The sequence below is a fragment of the Pelodiscus sinensis genome, chromosome 9 (assembly GCF_052426305.1).
Source record: "Pelodiscus sinensis isolate ZL-2025 chromosome 9, ASM5242630v1, whole genome shotgun sequence".
NCBI lineage: Eukaryota > Metazoa > Chordata > Testudines > Trionychidae > Pelodiscus > Pelodiscus sinensis.
In genome coordinates, this window is record NC_143060.1 from 19559649 (window position 1) to 19586020 (window position 26372).

General features: G+C 45.2%; 1 protein-coding gene across 2 annotated transcripts in view; it reads left to right on the top strand.

The window, feature by feature from the left end:
- UBE2U (ubiquitin conjugating enzyme E2 U) overlaps nucleotides 1-18342 on the top strand; it is a 37136-nt gene extending 18794 nt beyond the window's left edge. For both annotated transcript variants that reach the window (XM_014574570.4, XM_025185646.3), the window contains 3 exons: nucleotides 1075-1159; nucleotides 6306-6421; nucleotides 15030-18342. In XM_014574570.4, the coding sequence (XP_014430056.2) occupies nucleotides 1075-1159; nucleotides 6306-6421; nucleotides 15030-15169 (341 nt within the window). In that variant the 3' untranslated portion in view covers nucleotides 15170-18342. The remainder of the gene's footprint in view (nucleotides 1-1074; nucleotides 1160-6305; nucleotides 6422-15029) is intronic.
- Nucleotides 18343-26372: the final 8030 nt, after the last annotated feature.

The window sequence follows — 26372 nt, forward strand, 5'->3', positions numbered from 1 at the left end:
TGGGAGGACTTATAATGCATCAGTTCCTACAAACATCAACGACTTTAGTGTGGAATGGATGTATACTGGTGCGACTTATAGTGGGGATTCCCTGTATATTAGTGTTTATCAGAGTAACTCCACTGACTTTTGTGGAATTATTTCAAATTTCCTTCACTTTAATGTAGATCAGAGTCTGAACCCGGGACCTACTGAGGTCCTGATTCCATTGCAGTTGATAGCAAAACTCTCATTGACTTTAATAGTGCAGGATTCTGCTGTAAACTTCTCTAAGTGATTTCATCTGCCTTACTGAACTCTCCAGCTACAGTGAGGGATGCAGCAAACTGTGTACCTTCCCCCTTCTCCCTGATGAAAGATAGTACAGGATTCTGCTATAAACTTCTCTGAGTGACACATATGCTCGTACTAGGGATGTTAGATATTGAGTAATATAATAGTCTAGTAACTGCATGAATTCTTATTGGTCACTCAATTATTCTGTAGTCCCCAGGGTTGGGGCCAGCAGCCAGTGTGCTCCAGTCCGGCTCCTGGGGGAGCCCCCGGCTATTCTGTGCTGCTGCCTCTGCTTCAGGATGCCAGGCAGGAGCTGGTCCATGAGGGAAACCAGTTTAAAATCCAGATCCCTGCACAGACCAGCTGCCTGCTGCCCTGCACTGCTGCCTCTGATACAACCTCTACAAAGGATGCAGAGCAGCTTCTGTCTGCAGAGAGCTTGGACCCCCTCCCCTCCACAGACAGGGGCTGCTTCATGGCAGCCTCTCCTGGCTTTTCTCCCCACACTGCTGCCTCTGATAAGAGGCAGCCATGCGGGGGAGAGGGAGCAGGTGGCACCACAGAGCTGGTGCTGGGGGGAACTGACTCTTAAGCTGGCTCCCCCAGCACCACCTCCTACTTCCTCTCCACTTGTTGCCTCTGATACAGAGGCAGCAAGGGGTGGGACAATGTGAGTAGTTGACTACTCATTGACATCCCTAGCTTGTGCTACTTTGATATTTAATATTGTTTTGGGAAATGTAATGACTGGTGAATCTTTTTCTCTAATTGTAACTTTCTGTCATTATGCCATTACAGTGTTTGAAGATCCAGCATTTATAGGGAACTATTATGACCGGAAGGCAAAAAATGTGACAGGAACAGGAGAATGGGATGAGGATACGTAAGTGTCTTAAATCGAGTGAGCTTAAATTGCTAAACGTTTAGGCCCAGGGTCTTTGTGCATGCAATGGAAATATTTGAACAATAGTGTTTTTGTTATATTTTCAGGCTGTCCATACGTGTACCCTATAAAATGTTATTGGACTATTGATAATTTCCCTGAACTGTGTCTTTGATTTTGAGGTGTAAGGCCAAATCCCACCTTGTGTTGTGTGGACGGTGTGAGGGGGAGGGAACAGAAGCAGGGAAGGATTCCCACCTAGCTTCCACGAACATTCTGGGACCAGGCTCTACTAGAATGGATGTGTGCTGCTCTTTTATGGAGCCACAGCAATGAGGGGAGCCTCTTGAGCACCAGAACGACTCTGGGACTCCCATTGGTTCTCCACCACTTCCTTCCACCCTGCCTAACACAGCTCAGACAAGTAAAGCCAGCTCAGGAGCTCAACCAAGGCTCTTATATCTTGATTGCCTATTAAAATTTTGCTCTCAGTTCCCCTGTGACTGAAGTCTTGTTTCCAAGCAGCATTTGTAAGGAAAAGGTGAATCAAAATGCAAGGTCATTGTGCTGCCCTGTAATCTTTCAGCTCAATCTAGGCTTTCTCATTCCTTTTTATTGCTGCTGAAACTTTATGACAGGTCAACATTTAGGAACCCCTTTTACCATTCAAATCCTATTTGCCTTCATTATGAATTGGAAGCAAATGAACGGGTAATTTCAGGTTGAAGGACAGCAAGTTTTGAACCCAAATTAAAAGCTTATTTTTCTTTCTGAAGAACCTCTAGAATTCAAGGTTAATTTTCCTTTGACACAACTTCCTTGTTTTATTTCCTTTAACAGAACTCCTTTGTTTTATACTCCTTTGATAATTGTTTCATTATGTAGTGCAATAGCATCCTACATGACCCAAGAAAATATTCAGAAAAACCAGGAACTTGTCCTTTTAAACTCATCTGTCCTTTTTGTCATATGGCTCAACAAGCAGGAGTTGTTGAGAAAGCTGCCTTCTTCACTGTCAAACATATCAAATTTGTCATGTTAGTTTCATTGGAGCTAGAAAGTAAATTACCATGGGGCAGAGGAGGGATCCTACTGGTTTGAAATAGCTGCATCTCACTGCCATCTGGTGGTAGGACACCATGTACTTTTAACAGATTTTTATTTCTGCCTTTGAACTTCTGGGCTTGATAATCAAAGGCAGGTTCAAATACCCAGAACCAGGTTCAGACAGAATTACCTCTCCTATGGTATTCTTTTCCCAATTGCAAACAACTCACAAAACATATTTGTGCTTAAAGCTTGCAATATGTCCCTAACTCGTAGCAGTAGGTAGGGAAGAAATATGTCGCATTTTGTGATATCTGTGCAGAAACAACCTAAATTGTTGGCTAAATAATATAATTTTCTTCTTAAATTTGTGACTAAATTTAGGAAATGTTTTAAAGTAGATTGCAACACAGTTTGCTTTTCTATAACACTGTTTATATAAAAGTATTGCAAGATGTTTCTCATCTGTTTATGTATATTCATTTACTACACTAATGTAGATGTATTTAGTGCTGAAGCAAACTCAGCTCTCAGTTACACGAGTAAAAATCTGGACTAACTCTGCTGAGCCTATTATTTACTCTGGAGTAACAGCTCATGTGGCACATCATCACTGTATGAGAGAATCACCAATTTTGGTCAGATGTATTCCTGGAGGTTTGATTATATGTCATAATCTTTAATTAAAGATTAATCTTTAATTCCTGGAGGCTCCTGGACAATCCGGTAGGGTTGGCAGCCCTAGTGAAGCGATATAGAGAGAACGCTCTGTCATAATGGATCCCCCAGGTACATGATATGCTGTTTATAATTTTAGTGAAATTATAAAATCATAGGCCAGAAAGCAGATGTGGATCTTGAAATGGCATTTACAGCAGCCAGAGAGTCAGAGCAGATGGAAAGATCTTCTGATATTGACGGTAGAAAGAGTTGACTCTTGTGGAGAGACAAAGGGGATGAATAGTGAAGAAGTAGCATTTGGAGGGCATATGGAATGGCCTGAAGTGTGGGAGGATCTTGAAAATGGATTGTTAGGTCTTATATCAGAGTGAAGTTTTCTGAAGATGAGAATAAAAGGAATAAAGAAGTTTCCCAGTACATGGCTATCAGTCTCGTTTGGCAAAGTACTTGAGCATAAGCTTTTAGCTGAGGATCTCGAAGTGCTTTACTAATTAATTCAGCTGCACAATTCCCCTGTGTGGCAGGTAAATCCATTACCTTCATTTTGTACATGAGAAGACATGAAAAGTTAAGTGACTCAATGTGGTAAGAACTGTGTAAAGATTGATCCTTTAGTAATTTTCCTTCTCTGATCTGAAAAGGTATTCCAATCATGTAGACTAACTGAGCCCCATTTACTTTTTTTTAAATTCAGTGCTTGCTGGGATACTTCAGAAGAAAAAAGTACATAAAACCAAAGTACTTCTACATATTCTTTATTTTTTTAACTCATCCTATCTGAAAAAGTGGTGCAGTTTTATTTATCAAAAGCTAAGACCTTGTTTGCCACCTTGTGGTTGGAAAGAGAATGCACCAAACAAATGTTCTTTTTCTGGTGCCGAACTTTCAATTTCATTTTTTCAAAGATAAATTAAAAGTCCCGTTAATTGCGGCCCATTTTATAGCCTTTTTGCCCAGTTCAAATGGATCATAAATATTCCAGAAGGTATGAATATATCAAATATTTTCAAAAAGCCAAGACAAAATAAAAAGATATTTAAAAAGCCATCCTGTTATGCCTGTTTTAAAGTATGTCATACTATGTATTTCATTACTTCGACAGTCTTCTCTCACACCTTTAATTATATTCTGATGATGCGGACGCACTAATGATGCAGACAGACAGTAGGGAGAAGTCTGAGATGTTAACAATAGCAAATGAATCCTTCAAAGGGAACCTAAGTGTAGGTGTGATGTACCGGGGTGGGGAGGGAGGGGAGAAAAGGGGGGTGTCAATCCAGATTAATGAATAGCTGTGTCACCTCAGCCCTGTGACCTGGGGTGCCCATTCAGAATGATTTGCAACTCACAAACAGCCTCCAGCATGTAGGTCATTCCCAGCTATGTCTCTGTGAGTTCTGCAGCCCGCTAACCACATCTTGGCTCTTTCCAGTCTTAAAGTGGATCTCAACACATTCCCAGGTTACATCTGCATTACAGCAGAAAATCAATTTAAGCTACGCAACTCCAGCTATGTGAATTACATTGCTAGAGTCAACGTACATTAGGACAAGTTATGTAGATGTAGCCCAGGTTTCACATTTTCCCCTAGGAACACATGTTCTGTACTGTCCAGTCCTCTCCTGGACAGTGCAACTATACTGGATTCATTATTTCTTTAAGGGACTAATATGCACATGCCGTGTTTCCCTAAATGGAGTTACCCAGCGACTTCAAACTGAACACACTGGATTAGATAAAACAGTAAAACTAGATTATTAACTGCAAAGAGAGAGATTTTAAGTGAGTACAAGTAATGAGGCATAAACAATAGAAATGGGAAAAAAGAGGTTTGTACTCATGCCTAACTTTACAAACTGTATTAGATTCAAGCACAGTTTCTCTCTTCTCCAGCAGATTGTTGACTAAACTCTCAGGTCAGGACCCTTCTCTCTGAATCCAATGCCTGCTTCCTTTCTCTCTTCAGGTGCAGTGAATGCAATAAGCAGAGAAAGAAAAAGTGCTGCCTTGTACTGTTTGACCATCTTTTTTATTGTTTTAGTCTCCTCTGGAAAAACATTTCCAGATAAGGTGCACCAACCAATGAGCCTTTGTGGAAGGATATTTCCTCCTTTTTTCATCTGTTTGAATTTTCTTTGTTTCCCTTCCTGCTTGATGACTCTGTTGTTGTTCCAATGCAAATTAAGCAGAATAGATATTCCTTTGTTTAAGACAGACCTTTTTGCCAAATTCTGTTTGGGCAACGCTGTAGGGCTTAGAACACGTGTTAAAAATTAAAAATCCAATCGTGCTAAAAATTCACATTCTTGGATTTGTGTCGCAAGTAACACCTCAAATTATTAAAATGCAGGTAACCTAAAGTGATCACAAGCAGGTCCATATGGACCAATTAATGCACAGCACATTACTATGCTTCAGAAAACACCCCCTCCCCCATAGTATGAGTTCCCCAGCAGTGTAGACAGGCCCTCAGTTTCACATACATCTAGAAGGGTCAGTTCTGCAAGGTGCCAAACACTCCAACCCTGGTCCAGCAAAGGACTTAGAATATGATTAACTGCAATTATTCAAGTACTCTCATTGACTTCAATGAGACTAAATCACTTGTTTAAAGTTACGTGTCTACAGAAGTGACCGTTAAGGAAGGACAAGGGGCGGGGGGACGGCACTGGCCACATGACCACCTCTCCCCCACATGACTCCTTCCCATGGCACCCCTAGTCCAGGGGAGGGCCAGGACAACCTCACCTATGCCCCAGACCCTGTCCTTCGGCACACCTGCCCTAGCCTTTCTCTACCTCTTCCCTGCCCTTGCTCTGACCCCTCCCAGTGATGCCACTTGGGGGACTAATGGGAGTCTGGCGCTAGCAGCGGGGCTGGCAGCTGCAGCCCACTTCCTCAGCTGCCAGCTACATCATTCCACTTCCTGCCAGTGAGTGCAGGGCGGGGGTTGGGCTGTCCCAACATTCCCCTGGTGACTTGGCTGGGAGCTAGGGAACAGAGCCACATTGCTTCCCCCCTATTTCTCCCAGTGAGTGCAGGAAGGCCTTACCCCTGCTGCGGGTGCCAGGTAGGCTCTGGCCCCTTGCCCCTCCACCCATGACATTTGGGTGGGCTGCGTGCCTCCTCATTCCCCCCTCACACATTGCCCCTATATGTGTGCATAAAGGCTTTCCTGGGTTGAGGCCAGAGTTAACAGAACCATACCCATAATGACTGTTATTTCCAGGTATTATTTATTACAGCCTCTTAACGCTTTGGTGACACAGAATGGACTTAAGCACATGTTTAAAGTTAAGCACATGCTTAAGTCTTCTGTTCAACTGGGCCTTATATAAGATAGTTTTGACCACAAATATGAATTTGATTAAAACTAAGTTCAGCATGTCCATTCATTTACTTCTGTTTCTGCTTACAGATACAAAGCTATTGTCTCTCGGCTCATCAGAAAGCAAAATCAACAAACAATAGATGAGAAACTGTTAGCAATTAGGAAAATAGAACAGGAAAACAGTTTGTTCTCCCAAGCTCCAGGTAAGGAATCAGTCCCATATAATGTAATGTTTCCGATATATATATATATACGTAGAACTTGATTTACACTGGTGTAAATCAAAATTCACTCCGTTGTATTTTAAAACCAATATGGCGAGGAGTCCTGTGGCACCTTCTAGACTAACTGAAGTGTTGGAGCATAAGCTTTCATGCGTAAAGACCCACTTCGTCAGATGCATCTGAAGTGGGTTTTTCCCACAAAAGCTTATGCTCCAACACTTCAGTTAGTCTAGAAGGTGCCACAGGACTCCTTGCTGCTTTTGCAAATTCAGACTAACACGGCTACCCCTCTGATACTTAAAACCAATGTGAGATTATAAATCAGACCTGAAGGGTGTTGACATTATTTACTGTGATAACTTGGGATGTTAGATACCGTGTAATTGAACAGTCGTATAATGGCATCAAATTTTAGTGGTTACCCAACTATTTGATAGTCCCCGTGGGTGCAACCACCTGTCACCCCATACTGCTGCCTCTAATACAGAGGCATCAGCGCAGGGTGGCAGCATCCCCTGTCCGGTCCATGGGGGAAGTCAGAGCTTCCTGCTGACAGAAGCTGCACTGTGGAATGCCACAGTGGATAGGGAGCTCTGATGCCCTGTGGATAGGGTCTGCTGTCTCTGATAGAGGCAGCAGCAGGGGAAGGAGGCAGGCAGCACTGCAGATCTGGTGCTGGGGGGAATCGGCTTTTAAGCTGGCTCCCCCCAGCACTGGTTCTTGCCTGCCCCATTCCCACTGCCTCTCTAGGTGGGGGGCAGATGGCTCTGTGGAGCCAGCACATGCAGAGAGCCGGCTTTCACCCACCCCCCTCACTCACTGTGCTGCTGCCTCTCTATCAGAGGTTGGGAGTGGGTGGGTGGATCCGGTGGGAATGGGGAGCAGCCTTAAAGCTGGTTCCCCACAGTCACCAGCTCCCACCTTCCCCCTACTCCCTCCCCCACTGTCTCTGATACAGAGGCAGAGGGAGAATGTGTGTAGTCGATAGGCTTAACCAATGAGCCAAAGCTTATTGGTTAATCATGTAGTCATCTATACTTTGACATCCCTAGTAATAACCAGGATTCCAGGGGAGCCAGCTGAGGTCACTTAGTTAGGGTGCTCTGCAAAAAATGGGACAAAAAGCTGGTGGTTATTCCAATATTTATATTTACCAAGCCAGCACAAAACAGCTTCTGTATTACTAGAACCCTGGGTAGATAGAAAATTTGTATCTACATCCCTGTTCACAAAAACAAGCTGCGGCTATCCGCTTTCATATCCACAGATGTGGATACCTGCAGATATAAAGTGAATATCTGCAAATTTGCAGAGTTCTAGGTATAAAATTTGTATCTACATTTGCACCTGTATCTGCAAAAAAACGATATAAAGCAGCTATCCATGGATTGTCAGGCTCTATGTATTTCCTTGTTGGTTAATCAAAAGTTCCTGGAAGTACCAATCACCTAGACACCCAAGTCAAATAAAGGTCTATGAATCCCAAGGGACTTATTACCTACCAGGTCAATAAATATTTAAAATCTTATCCAAAATACAGGCTCCCAGCCAATTCCTATTAACTAAACTAAAACTTATTTTAAAAGAAAGGAGAGAGTATTGGCTAACAGATCAATATACATACAGACAAAAGTTCAATTTTGAGGTTCAGATACATAATAGAGATGGACTGGACTGACTGGACTAAGCTGTTGGTTGATGGATCTTGTCTTCTGTGACACCACTGGTGAGCGACTAAGCCAATCCTCAATCGGCAAATCAGATTATAGTTGTCACATAAAAATCTACCATCTGTGGGTGTTGTATGCTCTTTTCGGCTCCTATGCTTTTCTTGTAATGGCTGGATAGGTTGACTCTTGAGAGCCTGTACAATAGTTTGCTGTCGGAACAATCTTTCCTGAGCTATGATTTCCAGGTCACAGGAAGATATGCCACATTACTTCACATTGGCCTTTAAGATATCTTTAGAATGCTTATACCAACCACCTGTTGAGCACTTTCTATGAACAAGCTGTCCAAAGAAGACCATCTTTGGTATTCATGTATCATCCATTCCCATAATATGACCAATCCAACAAAACTGTTGTTCATAAACATTGCTTCCATGTACGTGACATCACATAGCTTCAGGACCTCAGTGTTTGGAGTTTTGTCCCACCAATTCACATGGGCAGTCTTCTTGCAGCAGCACATATGAAATTGATTGAGTTTCAAAACGTGGTGGAGATATATGGCCCATGACCCCAAGCCGTACAGCAGGATATTCAGGACAACTGCCTGATAAATGTTACCTTCATATGAATACTAACACCATGGTCATTCCATAAGCACTTGGTCAGCCTTTCAAAGGCAGGGCTGATTTTGACTAGCTAAGCAGGTACATCAGCAGCAGCGTTTATGCTGGTCACAAAAGGTAGCAAAACTTATCAATAGCCTTAAGAAGAGTATCAGCAGCAGTGATCTCTGGAGTGCTGGGTTCTTTCTGAACAGACTGAGCCTTAACCTCTGTATTCTTGAGGCTCACAGTGAGTCCAAAAACAATGAGTACAAGTAGCAAGCCAATCAAAAAGCTCCTGTGCACCCTCAACTGAATGATCCAACAATGCATAGTCAGCACAGATAGTTGGAGTGAATGCTTTGGTGCAAGCCTGGTGTCTTCAAAGGTTACAAATCAGTTCAGAATTGAATGGGTATGCCCAACACGCAATCCTTGACAGCAACTAGAGCACCATTGAAAAGTAGATGCTCTACAGGAAAGAAGCAAGGACACATCCTTGCTTTGTATCATTTGATACTTCAAAAGGGACTTATGTCTCCGCATTGTTAAAGATATGAACAAAAACACCATCACGAAAGGACCGAACTATATTGATAAATTTTTCAGGACAGCCAGTTCACCCAATTACCTTCCAATGCCCATTTCTTTTGACTGTATTGAACACCTTGTTGATGAAAATCACATAGAGATCCTGATGTTGCTGTCTACATTTTTCTTGGTTCTGCCTGACTCTGAATATCATAAAATCATAGAATCATAAAATACTAGAGCTGGAACGGACCTCAAGAGATCATTAAGTCCAATCCCCTGCCCTTACAGCAGGACCAAGCAGCATCTAGATCATTCCTGATAGACATCTATCCAATCTGCTCTTAAATATCATGTCAACAGTGCTTCGATTGGCATGAAATCCACACTGACCTTCAGGAATGATGCCATCTGTGAACATGTGTAATGACAGCCGGTTGCAGAGGATGCAGGCCAGGATCGTACTAGCTATAGATAGCAGTGAGATGCCCCGGTAGTCATCACGGGATGCACGGTCACCCTTTCTCTTGCATATGTGTATCGTCATGGCATCTTTGAAGTCCTGGAGGACTTGTTCTTTCTTCCAAATGGTGATAAATAAACAAGTGAGATGGCATATCTGCTGGCCACAACTAACTTATAATAGAGATGATGATCTCGTAGTTGCAAAGAATTCGTTCAGAATTTAGTCCATGGTTATAGTCCAAAATCCAATATCATGTTCAGGATCTACCAGCTTAAAGATGGGATCTCAATCCTTATGGTTTATGCTCCCCCTTCATGAAACCATAAGCAAATCTGAGGCGGGGTGAGGGGGCAAAGATCAAGACCCTGGGGCCTTTTATACAGTCCTGGGTAAACAACAGGATTTTGATGTAACCTTCTGTTTCCCAAACATCTTGGTAATTAGCATAAAGTAATTTATCCATTAAGTAGTTGTCGCACATTTTACAGAGACATCTCAATAATGACATTTCATCACCCAAGTTTCATCTAAATGTTAATATTCCCTTTTGATCTCTGAATCAACAATTATAATGATAGACAGGAACTGTATGTTTACATGGCTAGCACCTATATGGTATAAGTAAACGGATATAACTAGCATTACCTCTAATTTAACAATACAGATTTGCATTTCAAAGTTCTAGCCTAACTACCTAGCATTGAATGTCCTTAATTTACATGGTTCTCACCTGCCTCTATAGGTTGACGCAGGATCATTTAACCCTTTCTGACCATGTGTCCTATTTGGCATAAGGTTTGTTGCAACCATATAACAATGGTATCAACAATGGCTTTTACGGTCATATTATAATCAGATAACACCACCAAGGGCAGAAATAGTGTCTATCACTATTCACCCACATTCGAATTTGCTACACCTCTGTGCTGGTTGCTGCTTTTATTCTCTATTATATTCGAGAATAATATATGAATATTCTATGTCATACTCATTATGTTATTCGAAGTATAAATGGAACTTGCTTAAGAACTTCCACCCTGCAGTGAGAACTGACCAGGGACCTGATCCAAACCCCACTGATGCACTGGGAGTCTATTCATTCATTTCATCATTTGGAGCCTGATCCATTGCTCAAGTTTACAGGTCTGATTCTCCTCACTTTGTCTAGTGAAAATGTAAGTGAAGTTTCACTTGTGTAAAACTGGTGTAAATAAAAGGAGAATCATACTCTACATTTGTAGGATCAGAAAAAAGGCTCCATTTCAACTGGTAAAAGATACATGTGCAAGCTTTTCATGTCGATGCGGAGAGCTGAACCACAGCTGTTACATGTGGAAGTTAACAGACTCCTATTAACAAAGTCTTTAATTATACTATGAGGCTATGTCTACACTGGCGGGTTCTTGTGCAAGAATATCTTGCGCAAGAGAGAATCCACACTGGCCGGAAGCATAGCGCAAGAACGCTGCACTCTTTCACAAGAAAGTGTCCACACTGGCAGGATGTCCTTGTGCAAGAACTTGGCCCCGGAAGCACTCCGGCCATGTCAAGAGGTCACCAACGGCGTCTGTGGGTGTGCACCGGTCCCCCACTGGGAAACACGCTTAAAGGGACCCCTGGACGGCCGTTTCCCTGCGGCTGCGTGCTGAGGCACCTCTGTGAGGCATCGAGAGCCACAGCCATGCCTTCCACCTCAGCCCCTGGCAAGTGGCCCTCGTTACAGCCATGGAGACAGAGAGGGACCCCACCCAGCAAGGTCCCCTCATGGTCATCACTGAGGCTGTGGAGGTCCGTCAGCAGGGAGTCACACTGCTCCAGCAGGAACTGGAGACTGGGCAGCACATGCTGGACCAGATGAATGCTGCAGCTGCACTTGGGCACTCGACAGGTGCCCGTGGAGCCACGACACCAATGGGGACTGGTGGGAGCGCCTAGTGCTGGGACAATGGAGCGATCAGCACCAGATGCAGAACTTCCGGATGTGCAGGGGGACATTCCATGAGCTCTGCACTTGGCTCACCCCTGCACTCCAGAGGCAGGACACCCGCCTGTGCCCTGCCATCCCCGTGGAGAAGAGGGTCGCAATTGCCCTCTGGAAACTGACCACCCCGGACAGCTAACGCTCCTTGGGGAACCAGTTCAGGGTGGGCAGGTCCACCGTTGGCATGGTTGTCCAGCAGGTAAGGCCCCTGGGGGACCGCGGGTTCGCCCTGGGGGAGGGAAGGGGCCAGACTCTGGGGAGGGAGGCTGTAGGGGTAGGAGGAAGCCTTGCACCCAGGGGGTCATGCTGTCCCTCCTGCACACAGCCCTGCTGGGAGGGAGGGACCATCAAAGGGAGGGAGAGCACACCCCAAGGGCCCATGTAGCCACTGTGTCTCATTCCGTGCATCCCCTGTGCTCTCATGAGCGCCTCTGCAGGTCGTCTGCGCCATCAACAATGCTCCAGAGGGTCATCCGCCCCCGTGACCTGGACACCACCATCGCCGGCTTCGCCACCCTGGGGTTCCCAAACTGCGGGGGAGCCATGGATGGGACCCACATCCCCATCCGGGTGCCAGAGCACTGAGCGGCCTGGTTCATCAACTGGAAGGGCTATTGCTCGGTGGTGCTCTAGGCACTCGTGGAGCACCAGGGCCGATTTCAGGACATTTATGTGGGGTGGTCTGGCTGGGCCCACAACGCCCGCATCTTCAGGCACTCAGGCCTGTGCCACAGGCTGGAGGTGGGGACCTTCTTCCCCCAGCGGGACTTCACCATTGGGGTCATCAGGATGCTGGTCTGCATCGTGGGGGATGCGGCTTGCCTCCAATGGCCTGGCTGATGCAGCCATACATGGGCCAACTGGACTGCAGCCAGGCCTCCTTTAAGGTCCACCTGGACTGGGCCCGCAACCCCGTGGAGTGCGGCTTCGGGCGCCTGAAGGCACGGTTCAGGTGCCTCCTGACCCGCCTGGACATGGGGGTGCATCTCAGCGTGCTGTGTGCTGCATAATATTATTGAGGGGAAGAGGGAGGCCTTCCTCCCGGGGTGGATGGCAGGTGAGGGCCAGGCCTACCAGCAGCCGCAGATGGCTGGCGCCCGGCAGATGAACCGCGACAGGATGTGGGTCCGGGAAGCCCTCCAGGTGCTGCTGGACCGGGCCCTACAGTAGGCTACGCCTATGCCTTCGACCGCAGGGTTCCCCCCGTGCCTCCACCTCCCACTCACATCACCACCCCTTCCTGCCACCCTTCCCTCACCTCCCAATAAATATCATGCACTGAGTTACAAAAACACACTTTTACTTACAAGGGGAAGGGGGTGGACTGTGGGGAGGGGGAAGGAGCGGCCTCTGAACTGGGAGGGGGGAGAAGGAGGCTCTGAACTGGGAGGGGAGAGAAGGGAGTTCTGAACTGGGAGGGCCTCATGGGTGGGAGGGGAGGCAGGGGCGCCTGTGCCCCTTGTGCCGGGTTAGGGCAGGCTGCACCAGGAGGTGCCGAGGTTGGGGGGCCACAGGATGGGGCAGCAGGGGAGCCAGAGGTGGCCCGCAGGCACCTGTGTGCCCACATGTGCTGGGGGGAGGGGCCTGTTGTGCCTTCCCCTGGGGCAGCCACTGTGTCCCACAGGTGGCCATGGATGCATGCTGTGTGCAGCATCCTTGGGCTGCGTGGGGTCCAGCCTGCGCCCTTGGGGCTGGGCTGCTCCCAGCCGGATCCCCCTCCCCCAGGCTGGGTGTGCATGACCCCTGGGATCCCAGGCGTGTGCTGGGGCTGGCTGCCGTGTTCATGTGCCACTTGGTCTGGCTGCACAGGGTTGCACATGCTGCATGCCGCTGCGCAGCATCTGGCCAGGCTGTGCCATGTGCTGTGCCCTCTCCCACATCCCATGGTCCTCCTACCCCCTGCACACTTGCGAGTGGCAGCTGCAACACTCACCAGATGATCCGTCTCCGGCCTCCAAGGAGGCCCAGGACACATTGTGGCTGCGGGGCAGGGCTGGTGGGCTCTGGCTGCCATCCTCTTCCTCCTACTTGGTGGTCCGGTCGCCCTCCTCCTCTTCTGGGTCCGTTGGCCGGACCACTGGGGTGGCCACTGCTGTGTCCACCTGGGCCTGCAGGGCTTCGGCCCCCGTGTCCCCGAGGATACTGTGCAGGCAGTGGTAATGGGGACAGGCTGTGGCTTCACTGCCCCCACTCTCGCTGGCCCGTACGTAGGTGAGCCACAGGTCTTTCACCTTGGCCCGGACCTGTTTCAGGGTCCGGGCCAGGTGTTCCTGTGCGGTCAGCACCTGGGCTATGCGGGCAAAGATATCAGCGTTTCTCCTCCTGGACTTGGGGTCCCAGCGGGCCTCCTCCTGGCCCAGATGTCCAGGAGGTCCTTGACCTCGGCGTTGCCCCAGCATGGAGCCTGCCGCTTGGTGCCCCTGTGGGCCTGCTGGGTGCTCTGGGGTGGCTCCTGGGTGGGGACTAAGGGACCTGGCTGTGGCTGAGCAGCTGCCATCGCTCCCCCTGGCTGCTCCCGGGACTGCACATGGCACGCGGCTCCGCTGGGTGCCTGTGCCTTTAAGGGGAGGCCAGCTAGGGGGAACCAGCGAGTGTTGATTGCGTGTATGGAGTGTTGGAGAGGCCACCTGTGTTGTTTTCCCGTGAGGCCAGTTCTTGCGCAAGAAGCCTTTGCCGCGCGTCCACGCTGCCCTCTTGCACAAGAGCCCTGCGCAAGAGAGCTTACACCTGTTAGGAAAGAGCGTAGCTCTTGTGCAAGGCGCCCTCTCTTACCACGCCGTACTGTAAATTTCCTTGCGCAAGAGCAGGTGGGCAGTGTGGACGCTCTGCGGGTTCTTGCGCAAGAACCCACCAGTATAGACATAGCCTGAGTGTGGTGGTCTAAATGGCAGAAAGAATTTATAAGTGGTTCAGGACAGAACATTTCCTGTCCTAAGTCTGAGCTCAAGCCCCACGCTAACATGGGGGATGTGGGACGCTGCATTTGATAGGTTGGGGACAATTGATTAAGCAGTTGATGATGTTAAAAGTAGTCCCAATTTAGATGGGACAGTGGTCAGAGTTCAGGACAGGCAGACAGCGCTCTATATAAATTGCAGAATAAATCATGTGATAAGTGTGCTTTATCACAAACGTATCACTGGATTTATAGTGTGCATGTGTACAGCCTCTGTATGTGCCTAGGAGATATGTATCCAGAAATAGAGCATATAAAAAACTGCACTTTAAAAATGAAAAATGTGGCTGTGGCTTATTTTGGAAAGCTTGTTTGCACTTACCTGTTGTTTCCTTTCTCTTTATTAATCTGTTTTGCTTTGCATATTTCAAACCATAGATATGCCTGGCCTAGTACCGAAAAATCAAGCAGCCGATAAAGAGAGACCCCACAGCAAAGAAGAAGAGCTATGGGAAAGAGAGGTGGACAATCTAGTAGCTTGGACTAACACCCTTTCTACCAAAGGATTAGAAGATTAAACTGTGAGATCACACATACAGATACAGAAACACTTTTCTCTCGCTATTTATCAAAAGACTTCTGTACAGTTCTGAAGAGGCAAACCTTCAGTTCGCATTTACTCTCATTTACTCTTTATTCAGGCAAATTCCTAACAGCTTCAATGAGAAGATGAGTAAAAACTGGGCAGAAATCTCAGCTTCACCTGTGTGAACTGGTTTTTTCACTGATACTTATGCTACCACATTCTCTTCAGTAGATTTGCTGTGGAGTTACCAGTTGGATTATACTACATATATCTCTGTTGGTGCTGCACAAGATGGAATAGAATCTGCAGTGCACTTTCTCTTATGTGCATTCATTCTACAGGACTTAAAGGAGTAAAAAAAAGTGTTGATCATTACAGACAGCAGTTCTGAACTCTGTGGATTTTTGGAGGCAGATCTGTTAAGAAGGGGCCATTTCTCCAGAGTCATTTTTATAGTGAAACCAAACTTTAAGGTTCTGTCTTTAAGCACTCAAAAACCAGAAAGTGGCCAAGCTAATGTTGCTTTTGTAGAATTAACTCGACCTTTCGTGCTTATAGATTATAATGTAGTTTTTAATGTACATGATCCCTGAACCAATGTTAACTGGGAAAGGGATTAATGTGTCTCTTATCAGAAACTTTCTGGTTTATCCATAGTGGCCTTATATAGGTTATAAAGGCAGCTCAGTGTAGACCTACTGGTGGTGAACAATCTGGTATACACACACAGTATGTGAAAGGACTCATAAAGGAAAATATAAGGCCTATGTCCTGCATCCATGTTACCCAGACTTCAAGACCCGATCAAATTCTCGTATTTAGATCAGCAGGGACTTTGTTGGTTAGGGACTACCAAATCAGGTCCATAAAAGGAAATAGTTTTTGGTGGTGCTTACAAAAGGGGTAGATTGTAAGCTCCCTGAGCCGGGGATTGTCCTTTTGCTCTGTGTCTGGATGATGGCTAGTACCTGGGTTTTCCAGGCACTATTATAATTTACATGATAATAGTGGTGCACTGTGTGGAACCCAGAGCCAGAGAAGACGGGTAAGGCATACAGATTATATTCTGTGGTGGAATCAATTAGAAATGTCAGTTCTTTGGTAAAATTTGAAAAATATTTAGAATCTAGTAGTACAGCTTCTCATCTGTACAAAGAGGATAACCAACTTCCCCCCTCACAGGAGTGTTGTGAGGATAAATACATGAGGTACTGTTAAAAGCTTAGCTACAGGGTGGCAGGTATACTCTGCAGGAGAAGGCACTGCCATCCTGGCCCTGCCAAGACTCCGCCCCCAGAATGCCACGCACTGCCCATGCTCAGCTACTACAATGATAGGGAGCTGTGGTAAGAAAGATAAGCCCCATGTTGGCAACGAAAGGGCTAATGAGAGCCTGGGGAGCCAATGAGACCCAACCCAGTACACTGGCAGCAAATGTGAAATATGGAAAGGGGTGTTAAAAAGAGGAGACCTGGTGTGCTCAGATCTGCTTCTCCTGATGTGAGAGAAGCCTGGATGCAGCCCAAAGACTGTGTCAGTCAGACAAGCCCCATAAGAAGGGATGACGAGATGCTGGCAGATCAGCTGAAATACGGACTGCTTGAAGACAAGTCCTGAATAGAAGAGAGGGTCCCACTGAATATTCAGCAGACGACTCTGTTTTGAGCTGTGGTTTCTTATTTCTGATTTTATTTGTTTTTTAACCTCAGCAGTCTGGAAGGGTAAGACTGAGCTGGAAGGACAGCTGACCTACAATCAACTACTTGTGGCTGCATGAGTCATGTCCTGATGGGCACACCCGGTCACAGGGGCCTTACAAGTGCCTAAAATAGCTAGATAGTGCAGTGAACTGAGACATAGATGACCTGGGATATCTTCCTGTTTCTGCTGCTAACCTGTTGCATACTATGGACAATTCCCCTCTTGGAGTCTTTGTTTCCTGTGCCAGCCTCTTTTGTTTGCCTTTTCTATTATGATTGCAAGCTCTTTGGGGGTAGGGTCTGTGTCTCCCTATGTGTTTCTACAGTACCTACCCCAAATGGGCTCTGATTTCATTTGTAGTCTCTACATAGCTCCAAAAACGCCATTAAAACTTAAAAGAAAATGTTTATTCCAAGACAAAATAACAGACATTTGGAACTCTTCAATGACTTTCATAAACTGTTTTAAGCTTTCTTTAGAAGAGCTAACATATTTGTTTAGTGCATTTTATATCCTATTTTCTTAAGCAGTTTTGTAAGATCTGAGATCACCCAACTTAAACGGGGAACATAGCTGTGGGAGGAACAAAGTTTTAAGCTGTGCAGACCTATACATTCACATCTGGAATGATTTATAAACTCTTTTGCCGAAAATGATATAAATATTTCCATGTGCTGTAGTCAAGGGACAAGGAATAGTCCTCAAAAAGTATTAGTCCCAGCAGACTTGCATGTGAGAAGAGAGGAAGGTCACTGCAGCACTGATGTTGACAATATCTTTTCATAGTCTGTTCGTAGCAAAGGGTGATGGGACTGTGTGATGCAAAACTGTAGTTAAAATTTCAATTTGTGAATGCACGTATTATTTTAATCCTGTCAAACGTATTTGGAAAAATGATCTCCAGCTACAGTTGCCTTCTATAATCTTCAATACAAATCCAGTCCCAATGATTCCAGCTTACAAAGTGTCAGGGCTCTGCATTACAAGTTTGACAAGTCCCTTAAATTTTGGATCAGATTTTTATTTGCTGTTGTGAATGATCTTTGTTTCATATGCCATATGTTGTAAAGGAGATGTTCTCCCTGCAATGCATGTGTGCAATGTTATGTGCTCAAATAAAGTCTTTCTGGGGGAGTGAGTGGTAATGAGACACCTAATTAGTTGTGCATAAAGAGAGAAACTTGTTAATTTAGTGGGTTGTCTGCAAGGATTAGATGCAAATCATCTAGTAATATGCTTTGGACACAATTCTGATCATGCATGCATTGACTTTGCACCAATGTAATCCTAGTAGAATTACTTCAGATTTACACTGGTATAAGTATAACCAGAATAGGGCCTTATTGTTTTGCTTTTTCTTTTTGTTTTTTGTTTGTAAAGCATGGTATCCTCTAGATGGCGATACACTCTTATGTAATAGAAATAGAAATGTAGCCGTGTTAGTCTGGTGTAGCTGAAGCAAAATACAGGACTATGTAGCACTTTAAAGACTAACAAGATGGTTTATTAGATGATGAGCTTTCGTGGGCCAGACCCACTTCCTCAGATCAAATAGTGGAAGAAAATAGTCACAACCATATATACCAAAGGATACAATTAAAAAAGTTTCCCCACCTCTAATATCATTAACTCACAGACACTTACCTTCCTTCCTCCCCCCCCCCCCCCCCGCATCCCCCTTCTGTTCTGAAATGTGATTTGTCCTTTTCATATGTGTTCATTTTTTTTAATTGTATCCTTTGGTATATATGGTTGTGACTATTTTCTTCCAGTATTTGATCTGAGGAAGTGGGTCTGGCCCACGAAAGCTCATCATCTAATAAACCATCTTGTTAGTCTTTAAAGTGCTACATAGTCCTGCATTTTGCTTATGTAATAGACAAACTATTGCCTCCTATTCCAGAGGGATCTGCATCTTAATTGTTTAACAATTCTTTAGCTATTTATTAGAGACAGCATATCCTTTGGTGCAAAAGGACATTTAATGTAGCAGTGTGGAATGAATGTCTCTGTAACAAAACTTCTGTTATACTTTATCATGGAAAGGAAAGAAAGCTGATCACATGCATGGCAGTTCACTTATGCATGCTCTCTTTTCTAATTAATTTCCATCCTGTAGGAACATCTGGTTCAAGAACCCTTGCAAAAGTTGTATATAAAGTCAGCACTATATTTTTACAAAGGATCTGTTAAACTCATACTATGTTTGTGTGCTACAACCACAAAAAAGTTGTGGGGGAAGAAACCAGACACCATGTGACTGTGCAAATGCACAACTTCTGCTCTGACTACAGGTTATCAACATGATAGTAAAAAGAAGGGGGAAAGACGCCCCCCACTCCTTACTATACTCACTGGACACATATATGTACAAACCCACACAGTTGCAATGTATGGACCATCTACTCTCTTTAATCTACAGTGTAATTCACACTGATATCAGTGAGGATTACCCATATGAACCATGGGTAATACAATAGCCTTACGTCTACTGCTCTACTTTTTGTGATTGCATGCAGTGTTGTAGCCATGTCGGTCCCAGGACATTAGAAAGGCAAAGTAGGTGAGGTGGTAATGGCTCCAATAAAACATAGTACCACACCTAGTTTGTCTCTCCAATACTTTCTATGGGTCACACAGTGAGACTCTAACTTTAAATGGTACCTTGCATCATGAATAATCTTAGTGAGGCTACTTGTGGAAGAAAGTACTACTCATTGTGCAGAGAGGTATTATGATGACACATTACATTAAGGGAACATTCAAAATTAGTTTAACATGCTGAATGGACAATTGTCTGTCTGAGTCCAACAGGTCAAAAGATGGCTTATAAGCATCCATAACCTCTTACACTGATGTGCTTATATATAGCCATGTAACATCTAATAAAAATGTATTAAACTGTTTAGAAACATGCTGCCCTTAATATAAGGATGATCAGTGCCCTACCCTGCCTGTGTGCTTGTACAAATCTGTCTAGATCACCAGACATTTCTGAATCTGGTGGGAATTGTGCATGCAGAACACTAGGGATTATTAAAAGGTTGACTCCCTCTCTGTTTTCTTTCTCAGCAGTGGTGTCCCTGTGGCTTAGCATCCAACAAGCAGGCTGATCAAAGATATCCAGTGAGAAACAGCATAACTGGCTTGACTAACGGGTGGGAGAATAAAAGCTGAAGGTTCTCTCTTATCTCAAGCACACTGTAGGATATGTTAATAATTTAGAACAGCCAAGGACAAAAAGATAGCACTTAAAAAGAAGGCAAGATAAAGGTAGAAGTTTCTAAATATTGTTTGCAATACAGCTCAATCCAATAAATCCTTCTTTTGAATTCAAATGAAACAAGAAGGGGGTGTGAACAGATTCTTGGCTGAATCAATGCCAACAGCAAAGAGCCTTATGGCCAGTGTAGGGAGCCAGCGTAGGTACAATATTTTTTTTTAAAGTTCTAAAATCATAGGAACAGCTGATTTGTGCAACATTGTTGGTGCCAAGTAGCCTAACGGCTGCATAGCTTGCTAGCTACTGGTGCATCAGCCCATTGTAAGGGGATCTCCTGGCTGCTAGGCTAACTCCCAGCTGCCTGTGCAGTGACTATGTCTTAGGGAAAAGGGGATAGCTGGGGCTTCCTTGAGCCCCAGTGATCTCCAGCAATTGTATCAACCCCATGGAGAAGTCCACAGCTAACATGTTATGGCAGATTTCAGCCAGGGCCTGAATGAGCTTTTCTTTGGAGCAGCCATCACACGTCCCTTCCCACACACACAAATGTGGGAAGGTTTGGGAAGCCATAACTAGCATAGGGATGTCCCTGTTAGTGACTCCCCAGCGAGTGCTGTTGGAAGCCTGTGCAAAAGCATAGGACCTCCATGTGGATCTCCCAGTGCTGGAAAGGGGATCAGTCTCTTTGGATACAGGCCCTGTACTGGTTTCCTGGAGCTTGCAAACCCTGCTACAATGATGTAGATAGAAGCAATCCACATGGGAATTCTCTCCTGTGCCCAAGTCCCTCCTGTAGCTTTTGTCACAGGAAGGGAAGATGAATGATGATTATTGCAACTACTCTAAAGGATTTAACAATTTCAAATACAAGAACCATACAAGTATATCTTTCTGCAAGGCTTGCTATTTGGAACAAATCTAATATCCCAGCATAAGCGGCGAATTAAGAGCAACATTACAGCCTTACTTTGTAGGTAAGTTGGTATACTATTAATCTAATGCCACCAGGTGAAACCAAACCTGGGAACTCAGTGCATGAGCCTACAGCTTGAGCTCAAAGCCAGCTGGCTCCCAGCTACAGCTGTAGAGCCCACTCATGCGTTTTCTCTCTGTCACTACATGGGACAGTGAACCACACCCAGTAGGTGTGTGGATTACACCACTATAACTCTGACACTGGTGTTGAATTCAGGGCTTTCAGCAGCCTGAGCATATTCAGTTCTTTATGACTAATAAAGAAGAGGGAATTGGTATCTCCCAAATATATGATTCACCTTTCTTGGTCACAAATAATAATTTTCCCATCCCCTCTCCAGTGATTCTGGTAAATGGAAAGAATGGATTGATCTAAAAGGGGAGTCAGAGATGGGCAGATGAAAAGCTGAAAGGTTTGCAACGCTTTCCAGCTAGTGCCCTATTTCTCTAGGATGTTGCCAGTTTTGAGTGTCTGCGAAGCAAGGACAGCTGCACTTTAAAATAACAGTACATTAATTGTTAAATTCCCAGGGACATGCATGTTAGTGCCACATTGAAACCCCATTAATTTATCATGATTAAATGTGCAATGAATAGCAAATGAATTATTGATTAGCCTCTTATTACCACAACAGTTGTCTATCATTATTATGTCTGGTGGTTTGTTATATGCATTACTCCAGACAGAGCCCGGGGTAAAAACATTCAGACATGGTCCATAATTTACATAGTATTTGTGGATGTCAGTGTATCTGGGTCAGCTGAACAAGCGTTACCTGTAAAGTTTAGGCTGAGTCTAGAATAACCACAGCCAATCTTTCTCTCCCCCCCCCCCCCCCCCCCCCAGTAGCAGTTAACCATGCTGCTAAAGATGGGAGGAGTAAGCACTCCTAAAACACCACTGGATGCGGGGGGGGGGGGGAGGGACACACTTCCTAATGTGCTTCTTAATTTAGTTCCCTAAACACAGCCACTGCTGTGTGTCACATACAAAAGCTAGGGGTTGCTTTTGCAGGCTTTGCAGTTAGTTCAATGGGATTATTTGTGTGATGGCAATGCAACGTGAGTAAGGTTTGCAGAGAAGGCGTGGGCAGGCAGTCCTGTGGCACACACGCAGCAGGACTTGTTTCACATTAGATCCATGTTGATTTTCTCTTTGCTGTCTCAGTCATCTCCTCTGAAACTGGGGCTGGTTGGTCTTGATTGGAATTATGTGAGCCAGAGTCCTTCATTCTAACTCCTGCCATATGCACATTCTTTTAGCTCTTATTATTACTTGTTAAGGGCTGTCCAGTGGCAGAGGCCCACATTCAGCAAAGCATTGCTCAGAAAAGCACTTCAAGCACGTGTTTAATAGTTAATGTTCCAGTAAGCAGTCTATTTCTGGTATGATTACACATGCTGGCAAGATTTGACCAACCATAGTGCCTGTTACCGGCTTTCCTGGTTTTCCCTTTTTTGTGTGAGTTTGATGTTTCTGAGTGTGCTTTGTTTCTGACTCTATAGTTACGAACGGGTGAGATGAGAGGTGCAGGAGGATTATAATATACTGAGAAGCTGTGACTAACTGCAACGGCAGGGCAGTACTGGTGGGTTCACTGCAGAGGAATTTAAATGCCTGATCAGACAATGCTATGGAATGCACTAAGGGCCCCAGAGAGAGAAGGGGAGGTATATAAAAAAGGGGTGAAGAGCCAGATATTGGTGATCTTGCCCAAATCTTGCCAGCTAGCCAATCATGTATTTAAATTGGTAATTATATTGATGTACCTGTCTCTGCCTGAGTCGACTAATATCACTGCCTTTTGTGATTGATTGGGGGGTGGGAATTGAAACTACGTGAGCAGAGAAGAGCAACGATGGCTTCTCAGATTGGAGTTGGTTACATTATGATCTTTACCCACCATTCTAAGTTGGCTCTAAAGCTAAACCTGGATCGACTTTTTCAGGTTGACAGCTATAATTTCCAATACTTCTTACTGGCTTTTTATCAGTAGGCCTCAACACACTTTACAATGGGAAATATCATTAGCCCCATTTTACAAACAGAGAAATGAAAGCTGAGAGAGGTGAAATGACTTGGCAAGGTCACGGAAGAGGCTTGTGGCAGAGCCAGAAATAGAACCCACCTGCTAATTCCCAGACCAGTGCCCTTAGTCACTGGATGATGCTGTTATAGATACAAATGGTCAAATTCTGCCTTCAGTGACATCATCAATGGAAATCCAGAATGACCTCATTGACATTACGATGAGCTAGATTTCGAAGGCAGGACTTGAGCACATAAAGGGTCAGTTAGGCACTTAAGTCCAATATTTGTGTACCACTGGCAAGGGTGCCATTTCAGAATGGGAGGGCTGCAGCCACACATATGGGGACACTGCTTGCTCTTCTTCCCATTCCCCTGAGTGTCAGGGCGTGAGGGGAAAGAGCACACCTTACATGAATAACTCCTCTGCCCCCTCTTTTTCAGCTGGGAGAGAAAGGAGTGCACACAAGCTGTGTGCTTTCCCCTCCCACCCTGATGGTCAGGGGAAAGGGAAGAAGAAGCAGCGTCCCAATACATGTGGCTACAGCCCCTCCCTGCTCACTCTCCCAAAATGGCACCCTTGGCTACTGGCATTTACAAAGTCATTGTTCAGCTGCCACCTAACTCTATGGCACTTAAAGTACCTCAGTGCCTATGTTTCCAGCATGGTCAGTGCCTAGCCCATGCCTAAGCCCTTGTGGGAGTCACAAAAAGGCATTCCCCTTTGCAGGGTCTGATCGAGGAAGTGTACATTGACACTGACCATGTATGATCTGTAGTGGGGAAGAGGCCATGGCTGTGTTCCTAATGGCCAAGTGCTTAAAAGCATTCACCTACTAAGCAAGTAAGACCCAGGTTCAAATCTCTGCTCCATCTGAGCCAGAATTAGGATTCAAGCTGGCTCCCCTCTGAAAATTGTTTTAAAAAATGCATTTGAAGTGGCACCAGATAACTCTGTGACTGTAGCGTAACTGATGGCAGAAGGAAATTGGAAGAGTGGATAAAGCACAGACTGATGTGGCAGATACCTTTCATCTTATGCTGAACTTTCCTTTTCTGATGGGAGTGGCACCTGAAATGGCATGGAGGGGAGCCTCAACACTATCTGAGTTTTAAGTGACTAGATAACGTTGGCAGATAGAAAAATAAATCTTATTCAAAATAGTTGAGAAGTACTCACATTTTTGACAACTTTTCAAATTACTCCTGTCCATCAATTAACTCACCTCAAGAAATGAAGCCTGCATTGCTCTCGCCAAAATTCATCGCCAACATTGATATGCCTCAAAGACTCCAATTTTCCTAATGAAAATCCCAGGAGACACCAATAGAATCCTTCAACTGATTCTTTGATTTCTCTGCTCTTTTCTTTTACTTTTACTTTTAGTTGAAAGCCCAGTAGCCATAGGAAACAGAAACCTTAGACCCAGTGCTTACTTTTAAAACCTAACTACTACTTGGAGCCAGCTGATATTTTTTTCACCTTGCATTTTTATTACAATTAAAATGTTAAAGTGAACTAAGGTTCCCCAGATAGTTTGACAGAGATAAAGCAGTGCTGTGTAATGTTTTTATTAAGTAATGAATTCAAAGACTTACAAAATAACTGAATGAATTAGTTAAATATGAAAAGTGAATTAAATAATAAATAATACATTTGTGTTTTAATCTACTGTGGAAGCATAATTTATTAAAGCAAAACTCCACAATAGCTTTTCCTCCATAATAAGACTGAAAACACAGCCAATTAAATCCTCATTTAAATATTGTAATTGCTAGTAGAGACTCGTTTGATGTTTCCAGAGCAGCATAATGATACTGGAGCAGTGTTGATCTAGAAATTGCTTAATGGTAGGATATTTTTAACATGCATTTGTGTTAATATATAGTTTAAAAGCTACTGGTGGGACAGATTTTAATCTCTTACAAATTGGTGGAGCAGCGTTGATTCCAGCCCAGTATTTTCAAGGTAAGTATTGTATAGACACTTTGATCACCATAGTGTCTGTTTATACCAGTCCCATATGGGATGTGGGGAGGGCAGGAGAGAGTGAATGGAGCGGAACCTTCCCCAATGTGTCCCCAAGTAAGCATGCTCCAGCCAGCCAGGGGATTTCCCTGCTTACTTCGAGAACCATGGGGGTGCATTCACACCCTTGTGGTCCACATTTACAAAGAAAGCACCCCCCCCCACACACACACACACACACACGCACACAGCAATTCCTGCATACAGGCCTGATACAAACCTTCCTATTCTCAGAAATAAATGGAAAAAGTCTTGAGAGAAGTAAGACTGGACCCATTTGTACGCTTCACTATGGGAATGGGAACCTCCTGGATTCCCCTGCCAAGCAGGGCCATCGGGAGGAAGGTAGCAAAGACGTGTGCCTCTGTCCCTCAAAATGGCAGAGAGGTAGCGGGGCCACGTTTTGAGTGAGAGGCATTGCAACCTGGCACACTGAAATGGCATGGAGGGGAAATGGTCACAGCACCAGTCACGTTTGGGGCCTGAGATTCACAATCTGTGGATTGACTCACCCACCCCAGTGGGGCACCATCACCACTGTTGGTGTCATTGCACTGGGCCTGAAGTGATCCTCTAGGCAGCGGTAAGAGTGGGACTGGGAACACCGCTCCCAACTGCCAGAGCTCAGGGATAGGAGAGACCAGGAACATCCCCTGGCTACAGAGAGGGCAACGCCACCTCTTCCTCATGAGGACAGTAGCAGCTCCTCAGGTCTGGGCCCTCCCTGGCCTTCCATTCCAGTTGTGTGGCAGGGGAGGCAGTGGCCACACAGGCCTGGGTATCTCTGTTTCCCACTCCGCATGGTGAGGTCAGTGATCCCCACAGTCCTGGAGCTTCTCTTTTCCCTCATCCTCTCTCCTTGGCCCCCCTCAGCTCCATGGGCCATGACCATGAGCCTAAGACTTGGGCACTTGTCTCCTCTCCCACCAAATCTCCCTTCCTTAAAGTCTTTTAATCTCCCAGATAATTTTTGGAAGGGTGGTGGCCTCTGGCTCACATTTTGCCCCGGGTTCCCAAAAGAACAATCCCTACCTAGCTCCTGTGAGAGAATTAAGCAAGCAGGCAGGTTGCCATACCTGCCATTGCACCATGTCCTGTAAAGAGAGGTGTGTGTGTGTCCTTCTGGCCAGGAGCTCTGGGCAGCCTGCCAGCCAGTGCAAATGATTCAGCCAAGCATCAAGTGCTAGTTGTGGTCATGCTAGTCTCCTTTTCAGAGATGCCCTAAAAGCAGTGCCCTC